The following is an 18,479-nucleotide window of genomic DNA, read 5'->3' on the forward strand; positions in this document are numbered from 1 at the left end:
CAAACACACTCTCCCACTCCTCTTCTCAAGAGTAAACACTCATTATGATTTAGAGGGCTTTTCAATTGATTTGATTGAGGCATCATCATCTCTCTGAATCAGCACCATATAATTAGTTATCCCCAGGGGTTAAATCAACCAGAGGACCACTGCCTTCTCACAAAAACAATCCCCAAATGTTTCCTCATTTCCTCATGTTCAGAGGGGAGATTTATAGTAATAAAAAAAGTCTGAGGCACAACTGTACTTTATGGAAGAAAACTCCTTTGGAGTTCTGTCATGTCTAAATTCATATTCACTTTTTGATGACTCAAGAAGACCTCTCAGGTGAATTCGCAGTTACCTGTGTAGAGGAGCACTCGGAGTGGCTCAAAATGTGAGCGCTGGTATGCTCATAAAAAGCCAGGTAAATACACTGCAGGAGGAAAGACACTTCACACTTACAAGACAAACACCATAATTCGGAGTGGTTGATGCCTGAATGACGCCCAGTGTTATACAGTGCAAGACACATTTCTATGTCTCTGTACAAGAACACTCCATCCATATTTGGTTGTCACATACTAAATGGTTTAGAACGATAGTCATTTGTTCAGGGTAAACAAGTGTCATGGCAGCGCATTTATTAATAGAGGACTGTGTAAGTTGTTGTCCGTTTAGTACAGCAGCACCCTCACACACAAGCATTAACAGTATGAAGCCTTTTGGGAGTATGAGGAAAGCCATAGACTGCAGTAACAGCACTTATGGTGGGCGTGTGTGGACTTGTCAGCTACGCAAACTAGAAATGTTTTCATTCTTGGCACTTACATTGGCAAGATAAACAGAACTCTAGATGTGTTCTGAGTAGTAGTCTTCCTAGTTTACTATTCTACAAAATGCATCCAAATATTTTATGCCTGCCCAAGCCGTGTCTTCAAACCGCTCTCAAACCGGAGGCCCACCTCTAATAGGCTGATTGATGATACATTCCAAATCAACATGCATGTACAGCTGAGTTACAGTGCATGTTTTATCAGTCCACCCATGCAGTATAGTGCTATAGACAGAGTGCATTCTGCCCTTCCAGCCGTGTTCTGTGCCACATTGAATTGATCTTTACAATCTGACCTAATGCGACATTTCCCCTTTTGAGTAACACAAATAGTCAAAACATTTCCCGAGGAGATAGGACAGTGAGGCAGACACTCTTACACAGAAAATGTACAGAGCGCTGTTCAACAGGCTGCTCTCTGTCAGTGCCAAACAGTGAAATGTAGTCTTGGCACCACAAAGAATGTTTACTCAACTGACCAGCCAGGCTTGACTATGTACAGTGCCTCACAGCTCAGTGAAGTCCACCTCTGCCCGTGACCTAGGGATGGGTGCCTCCCTGTAACTCATACTCTACCTGTCCTCTCTTCAAATCAGAGCCTGGGTAACATTATTCTCAAGTTGACAATAGTAAAGCTCAAATCATGACACAGAAAGGGAGGGAGAGAATTACAGTAAGAGTATGGAGTAATGCTGTAGCGAGGGGCAAAGCCTGAAGGAATTTGAGAAGGGAATTCCAGACATTCCCTAGAACACAAGAGGAATCCAAAGTCAAATATCCCCCCCCCAAAAAAAATGTTATATCAAATTCCCATTAGATTAACTGAATTAATGGCACCATTCTGTTGCATTTGAGCTTGTGAGAACACTATAAAGTACAGTATAAAAACATTGTCTGTGGAAATTCACTTGTTGCAAGTTCAACAGTGTCTCCAACGCTATGTCTGGGGAAGACAGACCAACGTCTGTTTGGGTACAGTTTATACTGTGTGTGCCGTATTACATTGACATAACATCCTTCAAAATGTAGTCCCAGTACATTTGACATTGAGTTTATAGCTCAAAATAGATGACATTGTAGCAGATACGTACAGTATATGCTGGGCTAGTTCACATTCTACACTACAAACTGTAGACAGTCTTGAGACAGTCTGAGAGAATTAGACCGTTTTCTACTATTGGCCTAACAGAAAAACACACTTCAAGAGTTTCATAATAAACCTGATGAGCAGACACAAAAAAATAGACAATTATGCCAAAATGTATAAGGAGACAGACTTGGGTTTTGAAAAAGGTTTCAAGCTTCAGCATGTGAGAGACAGCAAACTTAACAATAAGGTTGAGTATAACTGCAGCTATACATTTATTATATGTATATTTCACATGGTGGGAGAAGCAATTATGGTCACCAACACTGTTCAAATTATAATGCATAGACTACTAGGAATTTTGCCCCCAGAGTATCAATGGCCTTTGCAATGATCTCATTGTCCTTTTCCCTTTCTGTCACATGGTCCAGACAGGCAAACCATTCGAAGTAAGGAGATGACAAATGGCGGTCACATTATTCATAAAGGACAATGTTATGGTCAATGTCATTATTTGCTGCGTTTGGAGATATCGACCTATGTGAACGAGCCTATATCATGAATAAATCACAAACCATGCATTCAATGCAATTAAACATATGCAACTCAGAATCTATCAAATGCCAATTAAAGGATACTTGCTCACTGTAGTGGTTACTTTACCTTGTATGTGCTGGTTGACCACATTCTCAAGTCGATCAAGTCGTTCTATGATCCGTAGGGTTTCCCCCTTCTTGTCGCCTTCTAACTTTTTCTCTGGGACAGGCATTGGGACTTTGATGTATACATTCGCGATATAATTAGTGACCCATCCAACATAGAGCAGACACACGATGTTGGTCATGCCACTCAAGATCACGCATGTAGACACCAAAGTTTTGGTTCTCCTGGTGCAAGCCATCCCGACATCCCTCCATACAGCCAACGAAATTCAGTATACCAGAGGACAAGTGCGACTGTCGCCCACCAAAATCCTAGAATGTGCTATGCGCGTCACTTGAGAGCAACCTGGATAAATTACAACAACTCCACAACGTTGCAATTCGTTCTGCAAACGCGGGCAACGGAGCCAATAACCGCACTGTGTCTTCACACGCAGAAGGCTATGATTTAATCCAAATAGGTAGGTCAAAGATTTTTTTTTTTAATCTCAGTTGTTGGAAAGTAAAGTTGATTGCCTTGGTGACGAACGTTCCCTATTTCGCTTAATTTGCAAGTCCACACCAGTCGCGATTTCCCCGACCGACAAAAGGCGTGTGGAACATACGTTCAACCGCTGTCCAATGAGATACGATAGTGAAATTGTGTAATCGGCTACTGTGCATTCATTTCCACAATTATCCATTTTGATTAGAATGTGGGAGGGTTTTATTGTGAACGTTTTCAATTGTGCTAATAATTAATGGATAGTAATTGCTCGTTTACAATGTCGCAGCAATTATTAATTGTAATTGTTTCAATATTTTTCTATTTTGACATAAAGGGAGGCTACTGTACAGTCCAAGAAGTCATACAATGATTACATTTTGACTTTACTGTTTTCCAATCAAGGAAAAGATTAAAACCTAGGCTACAATTTATATAGCGAAATGTGACGTTTACATTCTTGTCAAATACTTATTTATTGTCACATGCATTCTTGTCATCTACAACCTGTCACATACTAAGAGTAGGCCTAGTAAACGTATCCTAGAGATGACAGTATATTAAATAGTGCCACCTTTACTGACAATCAGACTGACTGGCTTGGAGAAAGCACTCCTCATGTTGAAAAGTGGAATCAGTTGGTATGTCATGAACTTGTGATAAAACTATCCCCTTATGGCTTATGGTAATTGTTGACACCTAATGGTTTCTGTATCCAAATAAATGATTGACCTATTTTTTTTATAGTGTCTCTCCCTGCAAATTGAACATTCAACTTTGTTTCCAATGGATGAAGCACTGAGCATGAGAGATCACTAGCAATACTTAATTAAGCCACAAGATAGAGACACTGGGACCTAAATGGTAAGGTGTATTATAATTGTTTGTGCACACTACTTCATCAGTTCGACAGGAGAGGTTCATGTTAGAAAATTAACACGTTTATCTCATAACAGTGTCCTGCTTGTTGCTCGTAGATTAAGTTTATTCTCTGTCCAAAGGGAGGAACACTGGACAACCCAATTACTACATTTCGATGGATCATCACAGGTACGCTATATGAGGACACAGAGTACACAAACAGACAGCCAAACAAAACAATAAGGTGCTGAAACACATTCCCATTTTCATCCTCATCGTCATCATTATTATTATAATCAAAGTCGCTTAGAATACACATTATCCTTGCATGCACAGCTACATCCTTAATTACACAATGGCACAGAAATCAATATTTGCTGTGTGCATTTAGGTGTCCCTGAGTGAGAAGCCTACTTGAAACAGGCTACAACTGTTTGGGTAGGGACCATGGTGAAAGCATTTGGCCCAGGCCTGAAAACGGTAATAAGCACTGAAACATCTCAACAGCCGCTCAATGGGGGCATCATAGAAGATGGATATACAATATTATATTGTAAGGTTGAGAAGGCTATTGATCTCTGATGCCAGCGTGAGTTCAGAGGGACATTGAGACTTTGACTTTATGCCTTCGTAGGAATGCAAATGTGCTGGTGCAAGCCATTATTTTCCCCCCTCTAACGAGTGATTCAGTGCTTGAACGATATGGTGTCATTATTTTGTAAAGTAATGGTTTCACAGTAAACACAGCGAAACAGGTTTTTAGAAATGTTTGCTAATTTATTACAAATAAAAAACAGAAATACCTTATTTACATCAGTATTCAGACCCTTTGCTATGAGACTTGAAATTGAGCTTAGGCGCTTTCTGTTTCCTGTTCCCATTGATCATCCTTGAGATGTTTCTACAACTTGATTAGAGTATACCTGTGGTAAATTAAATTGATTGGACATGATTTGGAAAGACATACATCTGTCTATATAAGGTCCCACAGTGGAAAGTGCATGTAAGAGGAAAAACCAAGCCACAAGGTTGAAGGAATTGTGCTAGAGCTCCGAGACCGTATTGTTTCTAGGCACAAATCTGGGGAATGGTACAAAAACAATTAGGCAGAATTTAATGTTCCCAAGAACACAGTGGCCCCCATCCTTCTTAAATGGAAGTGGTTTGGAACCACCAAGACTCTTCCTAGAGCTGGCCACCCGGCCAAACTGAGGAGAAGGGAGAAGGGACTTGGTCAGGGAGGTGACCAAGAATCCGATGGTCACTCTGAAAGAGCTCCAGAGTTCCTCTGTTGAGATGGGAGAACCTTCCAGAAGGACTGCCATTTCTGCAGCACTCCACCAATCAGGCCTTTATGGTGGAGTGGCCAGACGGAAGCCACTCCTCAGTAAAAAGCACATGACAGCCCGCTTGGAGTTTGCCAAAAGGGACTTAAAGACTCTCAGACCATTAGAAAATAGATTCTCTGGTCTGATGAAACCAAGATTTAACTCTTTGGCCTGAATGCCAAGCGTCATGTCTGGAGGAAACCTGGCACCATCCCTACGTTGAAGCATGGTGGTGGCAGCATCATGCTGTGGGGATGTTTTTCAGCGGCAGGGACTGGGAGACTAGTCAGGATCGAGGAAAAGATGTACGGAGCAAAGTACAGAGAGATCGTTGATAAAAAACCTGCTCCAGAGAACTCAGGACCTCAGACTGAGGGCAAAGGTTCACCTTCCAACAGGACAACGACCCTAAGCACACAGCCAAGACAAATCAAATCAAATCAAATTTATTTATATAGCCCTTCGTACATCAGCTGATATCTCAAAGTGCTGTACAGAAAACCAGCCTAAAACCCCAAACAGCAAGCAATGCAGGTGTAGAAGCACGGTGGTTAGGAAAAACTCCCTAGAAAGGCCAAAACCTAGGAAGAAACCTAGAGAGGAACCAGGCTATGTGGGGTGGCCAGTCCTCTTCTGTCTGTGCCGGGTGGAGATTATAACAGAACATGGCCAAGATGTTCAAATGTTCATAAATTACCAGCATGGTCGAATAATAATAAGCCAGAACAGTTGAAACTGGAGCAGCAGCACGGCCAGGTGGACTGGGGACAGCAAGGAGTCATCATGTCAGGTAGTCCTGTGGCACGGTCCTAGGGCTCAGGTCCTCCGAGAGAGAGAAAGAAAGAGAGAAGGAGAGAATTAGAGAACGCACACTTAGATTCACACAGGACACCGAATAGGACAGGAGAAGTACTCCAGATATAACAAACTGAACCTAGCCCCCCTACACATAAATTACTGCAGCATAAATACTGGAGGCTGAGACAGGAGGGGTCAGGAGACACTGTGGCCCCATCCGAGGACACCCCCGGACAGGGCCAAACAGGAAGGATATAACCCCACCCACTTTGCCAAAGCACAGCCCCCACACCACATTCGGGTTCAAGTCAACACAACACAGGAGTAGCTTCGGGACAAGTCTTCGAATGTCCTTGAGTGGCCCAGCCAGAACCTGGACTTGAACCCGAATGACATGCCCCACTGTACACTAATTTCCTTTTGGGCCTCCCTTTTGTTGTGACGCTGTTAATGGAATTCAAATCGTCTAGTCGTATGAAACTTTAATTTGGAAAATTGGTATTTGCATCTGCTCAGAGTGTAGGCCCTTTGTGAATGGCTTCAGTGGCAGTTTTGTAAGTGCCAAGCACACTGCAGCTGTGGGAGAGAATGGAGACTCAATTAAGGGGCACAGCAGAAAGCCAGGCTTATTCCGCAGAACCTAGTCAGAGTGGAGAGGTTTTTGTAAAAATCTCAGTCCAAAGCATCATGCTGTAATTCTCATATCTGCTGGAATATAATGTTCATGGTGCAGTGGGGCCAATGGATTTTCTGTTGTGTACCTGTTGGAACAAAATGTCCCCAAAACCCATTCTGATTCCCTCTTCATGCTGGCTGCTTTTAGAGATGACAGATCTTTGTGTAATGCCTCAACTGTTCCTCTGATACGGGCGGCTTCCAACCCCCCTTTTCCTGTCGCCAATCAAGAAGAACTAATTTATACCTTTTTACAGGTCAGTCCACTCTATACGTTGTATTCATAAATCCTGCTGGCCCCATGGTCCTCTTGTGAGGTTTGTTGCAGTGTGACCAGAATATTACTTTTGTGTAGCTCCCTATTTCTAAAGCATCGAGTTTCTCAGCCTCCTCTCCCTCTGGATTCCTAATGGGCATAAATGGCAGTATCAAAGTTTGGTATCAGCATCCAACCAAAAACTACATTTCTCAATATGATCTGAAGGAGAGCTAGAGGGTCATTGGCACTCAGTGTCTTAGTCATCACAAGCACCAGTCAAAGATTGCAGCAGGGCCAGACTCACAATTGATGTGATGAAAGAGAGGCAGGGAATGTTGCCCCAGCAGGCCAGTTGTGTTTTCAACACCGGATTAAAGGCGAATAATTATGACAGTTCTTTGCCCCTGACAGACGTCTGCACTGCTTAAGGAGTTTGACCAGCATATTTATGCCACAGCAGGGAGGTGGCAGTTGCCCTCTCAATCTTCGTTGTGGGACACTCACAGTCCATGCCTCTTCAGAACAGAATGAATTACTGGCCGCCTGTGTGGCTGGCCTTGATTACAAACTTGATCAGAGAGAGGATGCCACAAGTAGAGAGCACCAAGCAGCCTCAGCATCTTTGGGAATTAAAAAGCTTTAACAATTGCGTTGATGGGGAATTTGTAAGGATCAGTAGGGGAAGACATTATGCAAACACAATTAGAAGATGTACCATCTGCTTATCATTTGATATCAAATGTATTCCTTTATAATCCCATTAGAATCACATCACATTTGAACATAGAGGGCATTGTTATTGAAATATATTTGATCATCAAGATTTGAATTTATTTTTTATTTCACCTTTATTTAACCAGCTAGGCTAGTTGAGAACAAGTTCTCATTTACAACTGCGACCTGGCCAAGATAAAGCAAAGCAGTTCGACACATACAACAACACAGAGGTACATATGGAATAAACAAACATACAGTCAATAATACAGTACAAAAAGTCTATAGACAGTGTCTGCAAATGAGGTAGGATAAGGGAGGTAGTAAGGCAATAATTAGGCCATGGTGGCAAAGTAATTACAATATAGCAATTAAACACTGGAATGGTAGATGTGCAGAAGATGAATGTGCAAGTAGAGATACTGGGGTGCAAAGGAGCAAGATAAATAAATAAATACAGTATGGGGATGAGGTGGTTGGATGGGCTATTTACAGATGGGCTATGTACAGGTGCAGTGATCTGTGAGCTGCTCTGACAGCTGGTGCGTAAAGCTAGTGTGGGAGATATAAGTCTCCAGCTTCAGTGATTTTTGCAGTTCGTTCCAGTCATTGGCAGCAGAGAACTGGAAGGAAAGGCGGCCAAAGGAAGAATTGGTGTTGGGGGTGACCAGTGAGATATACCTGCTGGAGCTTGTGCTACGGGTGGGTGCTGCTATGGTGAACAGTGAGCTTAGATAAGGTGGGGCTTTACCTAACAGAGACTTGTAGATGTCCCAGAGCCAGTGGGTTTGGCGGCGAGTATGAAGCGAGGGCAAGCCAACGAGAGCGTACAGGTCACAGTGGTGGGTAGTATATGGGGCTTTGGTGACAAAACTGATGGCACTGTGATAGACCTTATCCAATTTGAAGGCTATTTTGTAAATGACATCACCAAAGTCGAGGATCGGTAGGATGGTCAGTTTTACGAGGGTGTTTGGCAGCATGAGTGAAGGATGCTTTGAAGGATGCTTTGTTTTGCGTTGTCCAAATTCTAAGTCAGAACCCAAATTCTAGATTTATTTTTAGGCTGATTGTGCTGTAGAAACCCAGCCTGCAAACAATGCAGGTGTAAAAGTGAGTCTGGAAGGAGGGGTGGCCAGTTTACAGTCAGAACATGAACCAGACAGCATGGTCAAATAATAATAAGGCAGAACAGTTGAAACTTCAGATGGACTGGGGAGTTCAGGTAGTCCACATATTCTAAGTCAGAACCATCCTGATAAACAAACTGTAGTGATGCTGAGACAGGAGGGGTCAGGATGCTGGACGGGCGGGCAGGTGCGGGCAGCGATCGGTTGAATAGCACGCATTTCGTTTTACTTGCATTTAAAAGCAGTTGGAGGCCACGGAAGGAGAGTTGTATGGCAAGATGGGATCCATTTGTTTTGGATCCCAGTGTCAGCCCTGAGGTGACATGACAAACCACCACTAGTCTCCTCTGTTGCTCCATCTCATCAGCTTCACACTCATGCGAGAATGAGTCAGGCCCTTATACAGCATGATCAGTGTGGTCCATTCCTCCCAGCTAACAGGCATACAGCCCACTGCATCTGTGATTTACTACAGTGTGGAGGCAGAGGCTTGTAGGGCTACCTGGGTGTGATGTGAAATGGCAGTGCTTATTTTCATCTGGCTCTGCTTATTTACACTTACATCAGAATGAATAGCAACCCCACCACTCCAGCCCAGCCTCCATTCCTTTCATTTAACCTTGCCATATCTATCTACATTACAGTATGTGTCTTGGAAATCAGTGTTCAGGCTATCCTAAAAAAAAAACTTAGACTTGGATTTTTCCAGGTCAGTTGAAGTGTTTTTTAAACTAAGTTCTAACCCTGCACAGTTCATAACAAGGTACAGAACTGGCCTTAAGCTCTTCTGCTTCAAGTTATGGCATTAGCGTTTTAATCAAAGCGTATAGAAAGCAGATGGCAACTCTCCTTGGGTTTAGACCACCATATTATTAATATGATATTCTCTGTCTTTAATCACTCTGATGACAGACATGGCTGACAGATGGCCCTTAGGTTAATGTCTAAGTGCTAATGTCGAAATAGTTTTATGCTTATTCCAGCCCATGCTGCTTATTCCAGCCCATGATGCAAATATACTCCATCCTCTTTAACCCAATACATCTAGTCCTGACAGTGCATACAGTAAATGCCTGTATTTCCCAACATAGGATTATCTCACATGTTGTGGTCAAAGTATCCTCAAACAATCTCTGACTACAGGTATAATAATAGCTGAGGATGCCAACCTTGGAAACCTTGCCTCCGCAGTGACATAGCAGTGTGTTGTCATTAAGCTTGGGGCCCATGCGCCTGTCATCTCACATTTATGTCTAAATTGTATATATATATTTTTTTATAAATAATTTTGACAGTAACCCTCCTTTTTCATTTTCACATGTAAATTAAAAAGGAGGGTTACTGTCAAAATTATTGTGTTGTCCAATCTACAGTAGGTGAGTCAGACAATATAGTTTCCATGAATCGAATTAGCCTATTTCTCAATGGTGCCAGCGGCAGCCCGCCTCGGCCTCATCACCTTATTGCCTATCAAGTTCAAAAAATTTAGGTGAATCGGATCGAACTTGGATGGAGAGTGAGTGAGTTGTTCAAGGTGGATAAACAATAGTCAAGACCAATTGGTGCACAAATACGCCGCCAAAAAAAGCTTTATCTGATCAAGCTCGTACCAAATTTTCACATCAGCAAAGCTACCCCCTTGTCCTCGTTTGATGAAACACCATCACAGCTGGAAGCTAGTAGGCCTAGTCATGCAGCAGCTAACACTAGCAGCCTCCCAATCTCAACAGAGACCCGGACTTTGCGGGGTTCAAAGAAACTGCCCTAAGCCAGTAGAGACAGGGTCCATTAATCAACATACCTTACACTGGAGCGGGTGCTGTATATTTATAGTCTGACCTTTACATTACAGAGAGAACAATGATTCACTGTGAACAGATGTAGGAAGTTTTATGTCTATTGTCTAAGTACCAAGGACGCAATCTGAACTATAGCCTGCAAACATGGATGTGACTCAACCCATGGTGCTTCTAGCTAGAAATTAATTTCCTCTTTGCGAAAACTTGCTAGAGAGGAATATTACAAAACAAAAAGTCTTGCCAGACACAGAACAATACTTAACTAAACTATGCTTGTCAAACTACATTATGCAGTGGTGTAAAGTACTTAAGTACAAACACTTTAAAGTACTACATACAGTAAGTCGATTTTTTGGGGTACGGTGCATTCAGAAAGTATTCATACCTTTTGAGTTTTTTTCCATATATTACAGCCTTATTCTAAAATGGATTTAGGTTTTTTCCATATATTACAGCCTTATTCTAAAATGGATGTAGGTTTTTTCCATATATTACAGCCTTATTCTAAAATGGATTTAGGTTTTTTCCATATATTACAGCCTTATTCTAAAATGGATTTAGTTTTTTTTTTACCTCATCAATGTACACAAAATACCCCATAATAACAAAGCAAAAACCTATTTAGACTTTGTTTTGTACATTTCTTTTGTTGTTGTTGAACTATCACATTTGCATAAGTATTCAGACCCTTTACTCAGTACTTTGTTGAAGCACCTTTGGCAGCGATTACAGCCTTGTGTCTTATTGGGTGTGACGCTACAAGCTTGGCACGCTGGTATTTGGGGAGTTTCTCCCAGTCCTCTCTACAGATCCTCTCAAGCTCTGTCAGGTTGCATGTTGAGCATCGCTGCCCAGCTATTTTCAGGTCTCTCCAGAGATGTCGATTGGGTTCAAGTCCGGGCTCTGACTGGGCCACTCAAGGACATTCAGAGACTTGTCCCGAAGCCACTCCTGTCTTGACTTGGCTGTGTGCTTAGGGTCGTTATCCTGTTTGCTCTGCTCATCTTTCCCTTGTCTCGCAGTCCCTGCCACTGAAAAACATCCCCACAGCATGATGCTGCCACCACCATGCTTCACCATAGGGATGGTGCCAGGTTTCCTCCAGACGTGGCGCTTGGCATTCAGGCCAAAGAGTTCAATCTTGGTTTCATTAGACCAAAGAATCTTGTTACTCATCATCCTTTAGATGCCTTTTGGCAAAATCCAAGCTGGGTTGTCATGTTTGTTTTACTGAGGAGTTGCTTCCGTCTGGCCACTCTACCATAAATACTTGATTGGTAGAGTGCTGCAGAGATGGTTGTCCTTCTGGAAGGTTCTCCTATCTCCACAGAGGAACTCTGGAGCTCTGTCAAAGTGGCTATCAGGTCCTTGGTCACCTCCCTGACCAAGGCCCTTCTCCCCCGATTGCTCAGTTTGGCCTGGTCGGCTAGCTTGAGTCTTGATGGTTCCAAACTTCTTTCATTTAAGAATGATGGAGGACACTGTGTCCTTGGGGACCTTCAATGCTACAGAAATGTTTTTCTACCCTTCCCCAGATCTGTGCCTCGACACAATCCTGTCTCTGAGCTCTACGGACAATTCCTTTGACCTCATGGCTTGGTTTTTGCTCTGACATACACTTTCATCTGTGGGACCTTACATAGACAGGTGTTTACCTTTACAAATCATGTCCAATCAATTGAATTTACCACAGTTGGACTCCAATCAAGTTGCGAAACATCTCAGGGATGATCAATGGAAATTCTCAAAAGGTTTTGAATACTTATGTAAATTAGGTATTTATGTTTTTTATATTTCATACATTTGCTGAAACTTCTAAAAACCTTTTCACTTTGTCATTATCAGCTTTTGTGTGTAGATTGATGAGTAAAACAATTAATTTAATACATTTGATAATAAAGCTGTAATGTAACAAAATGTGGAAAAAGTGAAGGGGTCTGAATACTTTCCAAATGCACTGTATTTGTACTTTACATTACTATTTATATTTTTGGCAATTTTTACTTTTACTCCACTAAATTCCAACAGAAAATAATGTACTTTTTACTCCATACATTTATCCTGACACCCAAAAGTGTTCATTACATTTTGAATGCTTAACAGGTTAGAAATATTGTCCAGTTCACACACTGATCAAAATAACCTCCCCGGTCATCCCTGCTGCCTGTGATCTGGCAGACTTACTAAACACAAATGCTTAGTTTGTAACTTAGTGTTGGTGTGCCCCTGGCTATCTGTAAAAAAAATGGTGCCTTCTGGTTTGCTTAAGATAAGGAATTTGAAATTATTTATACTTTTACTTTTGATACTAAAGTATATTTTGGCAATTATATTTACTACAGAGGTGGAGGGAGAGAAAGAAACACAGCTGCATGTGAGTTCTCACATTTTTCAAAAAGATAGAGTTAGATAATGGATTTTTCGGCAGGGACATATACAGCCCTCCACAGCATAACATTCATTCCAGATCAAAACTCCAAATGTATTACCTAATTTTGGGAAAAACGATCTGGAAGGATTAATACACCATGTTTTTACCTTTATTTAACTAGGCAAGTCAGTTAAGAACAAATTCTTATATTCAATGACGGCCTAAGAACAGTGGGTTAACTGCGTGTTCAGGTGCAGAATGACAGAATTGTACCTTGTCAGCTCGGGGGTTTGAACTTGAAACCTTCCGGTTACTAGTCCAACGCTCTAACCACTAGGCTACCCTGCCGCACCAACCTGGAAATGAGACAGAACAGACAGACTAGATACAACTTCAATTAGCACTGAGGTGTGAAGTGAGAGGTTTCGAAGCCTATGAGCCCAACACATGGCAGGCTACCCCACCCAGATCCAGAGGCCTTGAAGCCCCCTCCTGCTGTTCAGTCCATCCACTGGCATTTTCTACAAGAAATCTGCCTCCAGAAATAAAAGCTTGGGCGTGACACCTACTCCCGTTGCCTGCTGCACTCCTGCTTGGATTCCACCTGGTGAACTGTCACCTTCTGCTCTGGTTGTCGTCGTCCCCCCCCCCCCCCCCCGAGTGGGGGCGAGTGACTCTGAACTCACAATAGCTAGCCCCAAGTCGTTATCTTTTTTTTCTTCTGCATTTTGCTTTTTGCTATTTTCCTCATGACTACTGCATGCTTTGTTGACTATGAACTTTCTTGTTTGCCCAACTGTGGGACAGACTATGTTTGTTCCCACACTCTGGATTCGGACTCTCTATTGGTTACACTGACTTTTGGCCTCCCATCCTATTCTAACCACCTCTTGCTGGCTTTGTAATCATGTTACCTGATGAAATTGCTGTATAATATGATCTTGTTGCCATCAAATGGAAATGTGCATGTACACATACATCCTGGCCCATCTACTGTTACTAGCCCCAATTTTCAAATAGCTCTTCGTTGACTGTTGCTGGGTCCTCCATCAGCACCGGCCTGTACCCTACCTACCCTAAGCTCTCTCCTGGCCCCTTACACTAAGTCTGAGTGTGCCCTGCTAGGTGACCAAAACTGGAACATGCTTAAACCATCTGACCAAGTCCTAAAGCAATGGGACTTGCTAAATCTTTCTCAGATTATTACCAATTCCACAAAGTATGACTCCAAACACCCAGAAAAGGCTACTCTCCTGGATGTTATCCTCACAAATAATACTGATAGGTATCAGTCTGGTGTTTTCTGTAATGGCCTTAGTGATCACTGTTTTACAGCCTGTGTTCGTAATTGCTGCACAGTGAAATTACCTTGCCTGATTTGTCATAGATGCTTGTTAAAATGTTTTAATGAGCAAGCCTTCCTTCATGGCCTGGCCTCTGTAAATTGGTATAGAATCAAATCAAATCAAATGTATTTATATAGCCCTTCTTACATCATCTGATATCTCAAAGTGCTGTACAGAAACCCAGCCTAAAACCCCAAACAGCAAGCAATGCAGGTGTAGAAGCACGGTGGCTAGGAAAAACTCCCTAGAAAGGCCAAAACCTAGGAAGAAACCTAGAGAGGAACCAGGCTATGTGGGGTGGCCAGTCCTCTTCTGGCTGTGCCGGGTGGAGATTATAACAGAACATGGCCAAGATGTTCAAATGTTCATAAATGACCAGCATGGTCCAATAATAATAAGGCAGAACAGTTGAAAACTGGAGCAGCAGCACGGCCAGGTGGACTGGGGACAGCAAGGACTCATCATGTCAGGTAGTCCTGAGGCATGGTCCTAGAGCTCAGGTCCCCCGAGAGAAAGAAAGAAAGAGAGAATTAGAGAGAGCACACTTAAATTCACACAGGACACCAAATAGGATAAGTACTCCAGATATAACAAACTGAACCTAGCCCCCCGACACATAAACTACTGCAGCATAAATACTGGAGGCTGAGACAGGAGGGGTCAGGAGACACTGTGGCCCCATCCGAGGACACCCCCGGACAGGGCCAAACAGGAAGGATATAACCCCACCCACTTTGCGAAAGCACAGCCCCCACACCACTAGAGGGATATCTTCAACCACCAACTTACCATCCTGAGTATAGCCCACGAAGATCTCCGCCACGGCACAACACAAGTGGGGGGGGGGGGGGATGCCAACCCAGAATAGAATCAGCTTGATCCCTTTTGTCGAAGACGCTTGGACCTTCTTTTTAGATATTTTCAGTGATATTGTTAAGAAAATGAGAGTTTAAAACAGGTTCAGCCCCTGGTTCGACCGTGATCTTGCAGAGTTACTCCACCTCAAGAATTGCATTTGGTGAAAGGCTTGGCACATGCATACTCAGGCTGACTGCCTCTCGTTCAGGAAAATTAGAAAAAAAGTGCATTCGTGCTATCCGGAATGCCAAAGTTAGTTACTTTAAAGAGCAGTTCTCTCTCTGTGGGTCTAACCCCAATAAGTTCTGGAAAACGGTTAAAGACATGGAGAATAAACCCTCCTCCTCACAGCTGCCCATGTCCCTTAAAGTTGATGATGTGGTTGTTACTGACGAAGCACATGGCTGAGCTTTTAATCACCACTTCATTAAGTGAGAATTCCTATTTGACTCAGCCGTGCCTCATTGCCCGTCCAACATTTCCTCATCTCCCACCCATTCTAATGCCACTAGCCCCGATGCTCCTCCCTCTTTTTCCCCTGCCCCACTACAAAGTCACTGAGTCCGAAGTGCTAAAGGAGCTCCTTAAACTTGAACCCCAAAAAACATCTGGGTCAGATGATTTAGAGCCTTTCTTCTTTAAGGTTGCTCCCCCTATAATCGCCATGCCTATCTCTGACGTTTTTAACCTGTCTCTCCTCTCTGGGGAGGTTCCCATTGCTTGGAAGGCAGCTATGGTTCATGCTTTATTTATTTAAAGGGGAGATCAAGCTGATCCTAACTGTTACAGGCCTATTTCTATTTTGCACTGTTTATCAAAAGTGTTGGAAAAACTTGTCAATAATCAACTGACTGGCGTTCTTGATGTCTATAGTATTCTCTCTGTTATGCAATCTGGTTTCCGCTCAGGTTATGGATGTGTCACTGCAACCTTAAAGGTCCTCAATGATGTCACCATTGCCCTTTATTCTAAGCAATGTTCTGCTGCTTTTTTATTGACTTGGCCAAATATGTTGATACGGTAGACCCTTCCATTCTTGTGGGCCGGCTAAGGAGTATTGGTGTCTCTGAGGGGTCTTTGGCCTTGTTTGCTAACTACCTCTCAAAGAGTGCAGTGCATAATATCAGAACATCTGCTGTCTCAGCCACTGCCTGTCACCAAGTGTGTACCCTAAGGCTCGATCCTAGGCCCCACGCGCTTCTCAATTTACATCAACAACATATCTCAGGCAGTAGGATGCTCTCTCATCCATTTATATGCAGATGATACAGTCTTATACCCACCTGTCCCCTCCCCAGATTTTGTGTTAAACGCTCTACAACAAAGCTTTCAAAAAAGTGTCCAACATTCTCTGCTCTTAACCTTGTTCTGAACACCTCCAAAACAAAGGAAATGTGGTTTGGTAAGAAGAATGCCCTTCTCCAGACAGGTGTGATTACTACCTCCGAGGATTTAGAGCTTGAGGTAGTCACCTCATACAAGTACTTGGGAGTATGGCTAGATGGTACACTGTCCTTCTCTCAGCACATATCAAATTGCAGGCTAAAGTTAAATCTTGACTTGGTTTCCTCTATCGTAATCGCTCCTCTTTCACCCCAGCTGCCAAACTAACCCTGATTCATTTGACCATCCTACCCATGCTAGATTACGGAGACGTAATTTATAGATTGGCCGGTATGGGTCCTCTCAAGTGGCTAGATGTTCTTTACCATTCGGCCATCAGATTTGCCACCAATGCTCCTTATAGGACACATCACTGCACTCTATACTTTTCTGTAAACTGGTAATCTCTGTATACCCGTCGCAAGACCCACTGGTTGATGCTTATTTATAAAAACCTTCTTAGGTCTCACTCCCCCTATCTGAGATATCTACTGCAGCCCTCATCCTCCACATACAACACCCATTCTGCCAGTCATATTCTGTTAAAAGTCCCCAAATCACACACATCCCTGGATCGCTTGTCTTTTCAGTTCGCTACAGCTAGCGACTGGAACGAGCTGCAACAAACACTCAACTGGACAGTTTTATCTCAATCTCTTCATTCAAAGACTCAATCATCGGACACTCTTACTGACAGTTGTGGCTGCTTTGCGTGATGTATTGTTGTATCTACCTTCTTGCCCTTTGTGCTGTTGTCTGTACCCAATAATGTTTGTACCCTGATTTGTGTTTCTACCATGTTGTGCTGCTGCCATGTTGTGTTGCGATCATGTTGTTGTCATGTTGTGTTGCTACCATGCTGGGTTGTCATGTGTTGCTGCCATGCTATGTTGTTGTCTTAGGTCTCTCTTTATGTATTGTTGTGTTGTTTCTCTTGTCATAATGTGTGCTTTGTCCTGTATTTGTATTTAATTTAGTTTTAATCCTAGTTTTAACCCCCGTCACCACAGGAGGCCTTTTGCCTTTTGGTAGGCCATCATTGCAAATAAGAATTTGTTCTTAACTGACTTGCCTAGTTAAATAAAGGTTAAATAATACAAAATAAGGGCCCCCTGGGTGGCGCAGTAGTCTAAGGCACTGCATCGCAGTGCTAGCTGGCTCGAGCAGGCTAAAGTTAAGGAGGTCCATGGGGCGATGCACAATTGGCCTAGCATCGTCCGGGTCAGGGAGGCTTTGGCCGATAGGGATATCCTTGTCTCATCGCGCGCTAGCGACTCCTGTGGCAGGCCGGACGCAGTGCACGTTGACCAAGTCGCTAGGTGTACGGTGTTTCCTCCAACACATTTGTGCGGCTGGCTTCCGGGTTGGATGCGCGCTGTGTTAAGAAGCAGTGCGGCTTGGTTGGGTTGTGTTTCGGGGACGCGTGACTCTCAACCTTCGTCTCTCCCGAGCCCGTACGGGAGATGTAGCGATGAGAGAAGATAGTAGTTACTAACAATTGGATACCACTAAATTGGGGAGGAAAGGGGGTAAAATTCCCCCCAAAAATGTACAAAATTTAAAAAATACTTTTGATACTTACGTATATTTAAAACCAAATATTTTTAGACTTTTACACATGTAGTATTTTACTGGGTCTCTCACTTTTACATGAGTAATTTTCTATTAAGTTATCTTTACTTTTGTTCAAGTATTACAATTGGGTACTTTTTACACTTTTTACACTATTGACAATACGATACTGATCCTACAGATGTGAACAGTGCTGATGTAATTGTATTCCTCTGGCTGCTGGTCTGCAGACACTCTCCTTCATCTGAGCCGCAGAAAACACTCATACTTCGTTATCATGTCAGAAAATGTTCAGTGATGGCCAATCCCCATGATCAATACTTTGATGGGACTCATAC

The 18,479-nt window shown here is 42.9% G+C and overlaps 1 protein-coding gene across 2 annotated transcripts in view; it reads right to left on the reverse strand.

Annotated features, from left to right (window-relative positions):
* Positions 1–3,223, reverse strand: part of LOC124033786 (polypeptide N-acetylgalactosaminyltransferase 18-like) — a 91,574-nt gene extending 88,351 nt beyond the window's left edge. For both annotated transcript variants that reach the window (XM_046346081.1, XM_046346080.1), the window contains exon 1: positions 2,565–3,223. In XM_046346081.1, coding sequence (XP_046202037.1) covers positions 2,565–2,802 — 238 coding nt within the window. In that variant the 5' untranslated portion in view covers positions 2,803–3,223. The remainder of the gene's footprint in view (positions 1–2,564) is intronic.
* Between the last annotated feature and the right edge of the window lie 15,256 nt (positions 3,224–18,479).

Source organism: Oncorhynchus gorbuscha, linkage group LG04, assembly GCF_021184085.1.
Source record: "Oncorhynchus gorbuscha isolate QuinsamMale2020 ecotype Even-year linkage group LG04, OgorEven_v1.0, whole genome shotgun sequence".
NCBI classification, from domain to species: Eukaryota; Metazoa; Chordata; class Actinopteri; order Salmoniformes; family Salmonidae; genus Oncorhynchus; species Oncorhynchus gorbuscha.